Genomic DNA, 9514 nt, shown 5'->3' with positions numbered 1-9514 from the left:
ACACACACACACACACACACACACACACACACACACACACACACACATATAATTTACCTTAATTTATTCCTTCTCTAACTCTCATCCTTTCTTTCTGTAGATCCAACTTTCTGACCTATACCATTTTCCTTCTCTCTGAAGACTTTCTTTTAACATTTTTTACAGGGCAGATCTGGTGGTATGGTAACAAATTCCTTTAACTTTTGTTCATCTGAGGAAATCTTTATTTCCTCACTTTTAAAGGAAAATTTCACTGGATACAAAATTCTAGGTTGGTGGAATGTGTTCTTTCATCATCAACAATTTCACACCACTCTATTCTTCAATGCCTGGTTTCTGAAAGTAAGTCTAAAGTAATTCTTCTCTTTGTTCCTGTACGTGTAAGGAGTTTTTTTTCTCTCTGTCTTCCTTCAAGATTTTTTCTTTTTGATTTTCCATTTTGACTATAATATGCATAGCAGTAGATTTGTTAATATGTATCTTTCTTAGTGTTTTGTAAGCTTTCTGGGTCTGTAGTTTGGAATCTCTCATTAATCTGGGAAAATTTTCGGCCATTGTTACTTCAAATATTTCTTCTCTTCCTTTCCCTCAATCTTGTCCTTCTAGTATTTCCATTACATGTGTGCTACACCTTTTGTAATTGCCACACAGTTCTTGGATATGCTGTTCTGTTTTTTTTTCATTCATTTTTGCTTTGTTTTTTCAGTTTGGGAAGTTTCTTTTGACATATCTCCAAGTTTCCTAATCCTTGCCTTGACCCTGATGAGCCCATCTTAGGCATTTTTCATTTTATTGGAGTATTTTTGATTTTCAGTATTTCCTTTTGATGCTTAGATTTTCCCTTTCTCTGCTTAAAATTTCCATGAATACTTTTGTTTTCCACTTTTCCCATTCTCTTAGTATATCAATCATAGTTATTTAAAATTCCTAGTCTGATAATTCTAAAATATCTGCTATATGTAATTCTGGTACTGTCACTTGCTTTCTCTCTTCATACTGTGTTTTTTGCCTTTTACATGCCTTGCAATTTTCTTGTTTAAAGCCAGAAATTGTGTATTGGGTAAAGGGAAGTGACATAAACAGACCTTTATTGGGAAATTTTATGTTTATTGGCAAGGAGTTAGACTGTTTACTGTTTGCTGTAGTTGTCTTATTAGCAGCTATATTTTCCTATCTTCCCTGTTGTCTTTGTTTTTACCTAGAGGCTTTCTGAGGCATTCTGTTCTTTCAGTTGTAACATCCTGTTATTAGGCAGAGCCCTAATGTGTAGAGAGAAGAAATGGTCTATAATCCTGTGATCAAGTCTCAGTCTCCTAGTGAGATTGTGGCCTTGGGCTGTGACTTTCACAAGTTCTTTTCTGCCTTTTTGCCCTCTTAAGTGAGACAGGAAGACTAGAGGGGACTAGAGTATTTCTCTTTCCCCACATGAAAAACTAAAGGGGCTGGAGTTTTGTATCTCTATTCCCTCGTATCAATGTCTACAGGGTACTGGAGTTTACTGTATCCCTTCCCCCAAGTCAGGCTGTGGTGAAAGTAAATAGTTTAAGCTCTGGTAAAGTAGTTTCCTTTGAGGATGGGTCTCTGTTAAGGAGGACAGAACATTCTGGACATATTTTGAAATGGTTATTTTTTCTCTCCTCTTCTAGAAGCATGAGGACAACTTTCTCAAGTCTTCATCCTGAGAACTTCATAGGGTTCTGGAGGTAAAACTCATGAAACTGTAGGGACCCCCTAAGTGTGGGCCCCCAGGAGTCTTTATCTCTCAAGCTAGATTCACTCTGAATCTTCAGAAATAACTCAATTACTCTTTAAATACTTCTACCAGGCTCTAGCTCTGGCTTCTGCTCCCTATAATCTGTGATTCTCTGTATCTGCCAATCTATCCAGTTTGGGGGTTAACTGTACCCCGTGTACTCAATCTCTGATGGATTTAAAAGAGCTATTGATTTTCAGACTGTCCACTTTTTTCTTGTTGTGAGGACAAGAATGACAACTTATAAGCTCTTTACATGTCAGACCAGAAACAAGAAGTCCTCTAGGTTTCCCCTCTTTATGACATAAGTCTATCTTAATCAGTTGGTTTTGATTTATAATATTTACAACTTTTCTGACATTCATTTTATTTGTCTTTGCTTAACATTACATTTTTTATGAGACATTTCACCCTTTAGATTATAATCTCCTTAAAGGATGAAACCATAACTTATTTTATATGCTTAATGACTGATGAATTTCATTAAGATTTAGGACATCATGTTAAAATATCTCAGAATTCCTCTGTTGCCTTAATTCTAGTGGGGGGATGAAAGTCTCAGAGAAAGGAATAATGGAATTCTTCTCCCAGATTTTCTGTCTGTAAGGAAAGTAAGATTTTAGCTAAGCAAGATATATAAGGCCTGCTTTCCTACAGAAAGATTTCTGAGTCTTTGAAGCTCCTAAAGACATTATCTAAACCTGAATTTGTATAATTCAGCTGTAGTTTGACTACTGAGTAATAAGTACTTACTATATGCAAGTCACTGCTAACAGTTTTTCCTTAATTATTTTTAGCCTTCTCAATAACCTTAATGCCTAGGTGTACTTTTATTCCTATTTTTCAGTTGTGGAAACTGAGACTTGGAAAAGTTATCTGACTTCTCCAGAGCCAGACAGTGATACAGAATTCAAAAGATGTGGAATTCAAACCCAAGTTTATGTGACTATAGCCAGAATTCTTAACTACTCTCTTACATAGCCTCCTGTGTACCTCTACTCTGCTATACGGCCACTCAATATATCTCTGTTCTAAAAACCTCACCCTTTCAAATGAATTCCTCTTTATCTACCTTCCTAACTTCAAATTGTTAAACCTTATCGAAGAGAAATAAACCATCCCTGGTATTGCAAGTTGTTCAGTGGGTCTTGGGTGGTATTTTTCTTACACACCAAATTTGGTAAGTACAGTATACATACTATTGGCCAGCAGCTGGTTCTGCTGCAGTGGATTGAGGGTAGGAGCTCCTCCAAGGCCTGACTGGCCAGCCAGGGCTGCATGAGCAATTCCATGTTGGGGTCCAGGAGCAGCAAGAGGAGACTGCATCTTATCCTTATCCCAGGAAGAGTCACTTCCACCTGAAAAACATTCATATAAACAGATTGCAAGTTAACAACTTTCCATGAGAAGGATTTTTAAACTCCCTTTTTAGGGTTGTAATTATTAATATTACTATATAGAAAATTATTATTAAACATAAGTGACTCATTTTTTATGATGGTTTCAAAAACTTTCAATAGCCTTGGATTTAAGCTGACTCTGGGAAAACTAAACAGCTTTCACTAATAATATAGGCTCACTTGCCTTACAGGTAGTCTAAAAAATCTGGAAGCATAATGAATAACTTTTGAAAGCATTTATATTTTGAAGGCCTTTAACTGAACACTACTGCCTCTCCTTCCAACCCTCTAACATATGTGTGCTATATCTTAATGAAAAGCAGTTGCTATTCACTCAAAAAGAACACATTCATAAGAGCATGATGACATGCAAAAATATGTGGTAAGATACAAAATGATCAGTTATTTTGTTTTCAGATCCAGCCCTCAAAAAGTTAATCTCTTCATACACAGCAGGCTTTTATACAAAATAAGAGGGATAAAACATAAAACCACAGCTCTTAATTTGAAATTGTGCTTTACTTTGATCATCCATGCTAGAGAGTGAAGTAAAGTATGCATAAATGCAGACTACTATACTATATCATCATAATAATCTACAGTGGCATAGCTATTTCATCTGGCACTTAGCATACTGTGGGGCAGAACCATTGCTTAAAAGCATATAGGAAACAGCCACAAAATTATTTCCAGGGCATCTTTTTAAGAAGAATACTTTAAACAGAGGGGTAGGGGTTGAATTCCAATCACTGCAGTAGCACACAGTCTTGCTTTAGAAAACAAAATGGTTGTGTGGGCAGCCCCATCTATTCACTTGATGTATTTCATTAATTCAGAGATCAGTGGTTCTGTTCTTATTCCCATGCTGGAATTGTGACATTAGCATCTCCACATGGCTGACTCTATCCCATCTGATTGCCAAAACATTGACCCTGTTTTGTAGAGAGATTTAGGCCTGGGGATCTTGGGCATTCTGTAAAATATGTGCACTTACTGGCTTAAGAAAAAAGTAGAAAGAAATCAAGGTGCTCATATTCCTAACATTCAACATTGTAAATTTTTTCACTTCTTTGAGTTCCCTCCTAGGCTTTGTTCATATAGATACTCATTTATACATTATAAACATCTCTGCCATGTTGCTTCAGGTATCAGATTTACAAAGTGTAATGGCTACATAGCAGTCTACTGAGTTAATGTACTATAATTTATTAAACATTGGATTATACGTTTGTTTCAAATTTGTCATTATTATAAATTTACTGTAATAAAAACATTCATTTGAATATTTCCTTAGACTCAATCAATTCCCTAGAGTGTGATTTCTGGGTCAAAGAGGTTGAATGTTTTTATTTATAAAATAGAGTATTTACTTAGTTTATACTATTGCTTTCAAGTATCACATTTGCAAAATCAGTTTTTAGAGTTGTAGACTTTTTAGGGAAATATTTTCAAGGCAAAGTGGTGTTCTCCCTGAGGATTTAAAATTTATTTAAGCAAACTGCTAGAATCTCTGGGAGGTTTTTATTTGTTTGTTTGCTTTGGTTTTTTAACCTTTTTACCAATTCATCTGCTCTTATCCCACTTCTGGGAATCAATCCCCTCTGCTGGATACTTTCAAGTCATCTTGTGGCCAAAGTCAATTTCTAATCCAAAAGTGGGAGACTTGGCCAATTTCCAATTAGACAAGTTTCAGACAAGGAAACACTAGATTCTCCATCAGCATATATAAAGGCCGAGGAGTACTTGGTCATACTTATAAAAACAAAGATTTTCCAATCAAACAGGGAAGAAATAAGTAGCTAATTGTTCAGTTTCTGCTTTAAGCCATTCAGTTAACATGCATGGAAGTTCAAAGATAGGCAAATTAGTTGAATTGATAGATTGGCTTAATGGACCAGAAATCATTCCCTTGATCATGTTGAGGTTTGGTGTGTTTATTGAAAACATGCAACACTCTTTTTTTTTTTTAACATCTTTATTGGGGTATAATTGCCTTACAATGGTGTGTTAGTTTCTGCTTTATAACAAAGTGAATCAGTCATACATAAACATATGTTCCCATATGTCTTCCCTCTTGTGTCTCCCTCCCTCCCACACTCCCTATCCCACCCCTCCAGGCTGTCACAAAGCACCAAGCCAATATCCCTGTGCCATGCGGCTGCTTCCAACTAGCTATCTACCTTACTACGTTTGTTAGTGTGTATATGTCTATGACTCTCTCTCGCCCTGTCACAGCTCACCCTTCCCCCTCCCCATAACCTCAAGACTGTTCTCTAGGAGGTCTGAATCTTTATTCCTGCCTTACCCCTAGGTTCTTCATGACATTTTTTTTCCTTAAATTCCATATATATGTGTTAGCATACGGTATTTGTCTTTTTCTTTCTGACTTACTTCACTCTGTATGACAGACTCTAGGTCTATCCACCTCATTACAAATAGCTCAATTTCGTTTCTTTTTATGGCTGAGTAATATTCCATTGTATATATGTGCCACATCTTCTTTATCCATTCACCTGATGATGGGCACTTAGGTTGTTTCCATCTCTGGGCTAATGTAAATAGAGCTGCAATGAACATTTTGGTACATGACTCTTTTTGAATTTCGGTTTTCTCAGGGTATATGCCCAGTAGTGGGATTGCTGGGTCATATGGTAGTTCTATTTGTAGTTTTTTAAGGAACCTCCATACTGTTCTCCATAGTGGCTGAACCAATTCACATTCCCACCAGCAGTTCAAGAGTGTTCCCTTTTCTCCACATCCTCTCCAGAATTTATTGTTTCTAGATTTTTTGATGATGGCCATTCTGACTAGTGTGAGATGATATCTCATTGTAGTTTTGATTTGCATTTCTGTAATGATTAATGATGTTGAGCATTCTTTCATGTGTTTGTTGGCAGTCTGTATATCTTCTTTGGAGAAATGTCTATTTAGGTTTTCTGCCCATTTTTAGATTGGGTTGTTTGCTTTTTTGTTATTGAGATGCATGAGCTGCTTGTAAATTTTGGAGATTAATCCTTTGTCAGTTGCTTCATTTGCAAATATTTTCTCCCATTCTGAGGGTTGTCTTTTGGTCTTCTTTACGGTTTCCTTTGCTGTGCAAAAGCTTTGAAGTTTCATTAGGTCCCATTTGTTTATTTTTGTTTTTATTTCCATTATTCTAGGAGGTGGGTCAGAAAGGATCTTGCTGTGATTTATGTCATGGAGTGTTCTGCCTATGTTTTCCTCTAAGAGATTGATAGTTTCTGGCCTTACATTTAGGTCTTTAATCCATTTTGAGCTTATTTTTGTGTATGGTGTTAGGGAGTGATCTAATCTCATACTTTTACATGTACCTGTCCAGTTTTCCCAGCACCACTTATTGAAAAGGCTGTCCTTTCTCCACTGTACATTCCTGCCACCTTTATCAAAGATAAGGTGTCCATATGTGCGTGGGTTTATCTCTGGGCTTTCTATGCTGTTCCATTGATCTATATTTCTGTTTTTGTGCCAGTACCATACTGTCTTGATAACTGTAGCTTTGTAGTATAGTCTGAAGTCAGGGAGCCTGATTCCTCCAGTTCCTTTTTGCATTCTCAAGATTGCTTTGGCTCTTCGGGGTCTTTTGTGTTTCTATACAATTTGCAAAAGTTTTTGTTCTAGTTCTGTGAAAAATGCCAGTGGTAGTTTGATAGGAATTGCATTGAATCTATAGATTGCTTTGGGTAGTAGAGTCATTTTCACAATGTTGATTCTTCCAATCCAAGAACATGGTATATCTCTCCATCTATTTGTATCATCTTTAATTTCTTTCATCAGTGTCTTATAATTTTCTGATTACAGGTCTTTTGTCTCCTTAGGTAGCTTTATTCCTATATATTTATTCTTTTTGTTGCAATGTTAAATGAGAGTGTTTTCTTGATTTCACTTTCAGATTTTTCATCATTACTATATAGGAATGCCAGAGATTTCTGTGCATTAATTTTGTATCCTGCCACTTTACCAAATTCATTGATTAGCTCTAGTGGTTTTCTGGTAGCATCTTTAAGATTCTCTATGTATAGGATCATGTCATCTGCAAACAGTGACAGCTTTACTTCTTCTTTTCCGATTTGGATTCCTTTTATTTTCTTTTCTTCTCTGATTGCTGTGGCTAAAACTTCCAAAACTATGTTGAATAAGAGTGGTGAGAGTGGGCAACCTTGTCTTGTTCCTGATCTTAGTGGAAATGCTTTCAGTTTTTCACCATTGAGGATGATGTTTGCTGTGGGCTTGTCATATATGGCCTTTATTATGTTGAGGAAAGTTCGCTCTGTGCCTACTTTCTGGAGGGTTTTTATGATAAATGGGTGTTGAATTTTGTCAAAAGCTTTCTCTGCATCTATTGAGATGATCATATGGTTTTTCTCCTTCAATTTTTTAATATGGTTTATCACATTGATAGATTTGCATATATTGAAGAATCCTTGCATTCCTGGAATAAACCCCACTTGATCATGGTGTATGATCCTTTTAATGTGCTGTTGGATTCTGTTTGCTATTATTTTGTTGAGGATTTTTGCATCTATGTTCATCAGTGATATTGACCTGTAGTTTTCTTTCTTTGTGACATCCTTGTCTGGTTTTGGTATCAAGGTGATGGTGACCTCATAGAAGGAGTTTGGGAGTGTTCCTCCCTCTGCTATATTTTGGAAGAGTTTGAGGATAGGTGTTAGCTCTTCTCTAAATATTTGATAGAATTCGCCTGTGAAGCCATCTGGTCCTGGGCTTTTGTTTGTTGGAAGATTTTTAATCACAGTTTCAATTTCACTGCTTGTGATTTGTCTACTCATATTTTCTATTTCTTCCTGATTCAGTCTTGGCAGGTTGTGCATTTCTAAGAATTTGTCCATTTCTTCCAGATTGTCCATTTTATTGACATAGAGTTGCTTGTAGTAATCTCTCATGATCTTTTTTATTTCTGCAGTGTCAGTTGTTACCTCTCCTTTTTCATTTCTAATTCTATTGATTTGAGTCTTCTCCCTTTTTTTCTTGATGAGTCTGGCTAGTGGTTTATCTATTTTGTTTATCTTCTCAAAGAACCAGCTTTTAGTTTTATTGATCTTTGCTATTGTTTCCTTCATTTCTTTTTCATTTATTTCTGATCTGATTTTTATGATTTCTTTCCTTCTGCTAGCTTTGGGTTTTTTTTTTTGTTTTTCTTTCTCTAATTGCTTGAGGTGCAAGGTTAGGTTGTTTATTCGAGATATTCCCTGCTTCTTAAGGTGGGCTGTATTGCTATAAACTTCCCCCTTAGACCTGTTTTTGCTGCATTCCACAGGTTTTGGGTCGTTGTGTCTCCATTGCCATTTGTTTCTAGGTATTTTTTAATTTCCTCTTTGATTTCTTCAGTGATAACTTTGTTATTAAGTGGTGTATTGTTTAGCCTCCATGTGTTTTTTTTTTTTATTTTTTACAGATCTTTTCCTGTAATTGATATCTAGTCTCATGGCATTGTGGTCAGAAAAGATACTTGACACAATTTCAATTTTCTTATATTTACCAAGGCTTGATTTGTGACCCAAGATATGATCTATCCTGGAGGATGTTCCATGAGCACTTGAGAAAAATGTGTATTCTGTTGTTTTTGGATGGAGTGTCCTATAAATATCAATTAAGTCCATCTTGTTTAATGTATCATTTAAAGCTTGTGTTTCCTTATTTATTTTCATTTTGGATGATCTGTCCATGGGTGAAAGTGGTGTGTTTAAGTCCCCTACTATGAATGTGTTACTGTCGATTTCCCCTTTTATGGCTGTTAGTATTTGCCTTATGTATTGAGGTGCTCCTATATCATGCAACACTCTTATGATTACACCAGTTGTTCTCTCTTTTCATCCAGATGTTTGCTGTTGTTTAGTCACTGCCTAAGAGCAGGGAGGTATTTTATGGTTGGTGCATTGACATAATTTAACATTCACAAATTTGAAATTCCAATTAAAATCAATATGACGTTGTTATGCTGTAATGAAAAAGAATGGCGGAGGGGGATGAGGACAGTATCTTAATAAATGATGAAAGTAACCACATTGCAACACTGAGAATTCTTTATAGTAACATTGGGCCCATAAACATGATTAATACCAGAAAATGCAAAATTTTGGAAGATCAATTGCTGAGCAACAACAGAAACACTTCATCATTTTAGCACTATGTCTAAGATATGAATTATCTCACCATTACAGAACTGTAATTTGTAAAATGATGAGCAACACATTGACAAATAAAGATACATTTAGAAGACACTAAATTATACCATTGATATTAACATGGTATTGCACCATCACAGCAGCAACAGCATGAAACAATACTAGAGCTGAGATTATGTCAATATTTATTTTATAAA

At 35.8% G+C, this 9514-nt stretch overlaps 1 protein-coding gene across 1 annotated transcript in view; it reads right to left on the bottom strand.

Annotated features, from left to right (window-relative positions):
• Window positions 1–9514, bottom strand: part of DACH2 (dachshund family transcription factor 2) — a 644364-nt gene that overhangs the window by 179902 nt on the left and 454948 nt on the right. The window contains exon 5 of the mRNA XM_027086062.1: window positions 2953–3111. Within this exon, the coding sequence (XP_026941863.1) occupies window positions 2953–3111 (159 nt within the window). The remainder of the gene's footprint in view (window positions 1–2952; window positions 3112–9514) is intronic.

The sequence above is a fragment of the Aethalodelphis obliquidens genome, unplaced genomic scaffold (genome assembly GCF_003676395.1).
Source record: "Aethalodelphis obliquidens isolate GAN/ISIS:26980383/991018 unplaced genomic scaffold, ASM367639v1 scaffold54, whole genome shotgun sequence".
In the NCBI taxonomy this organism is placed as follows: Eukaryota; Metazoa; Chordata; class Mammalia; order Artiodactyla; family Delphinidae; genus Aethalodelphis; species Aethalodelphis obliquidens.
This window is presented reverse-complemented; position numbering and strand designations above follow the sequence as displayed.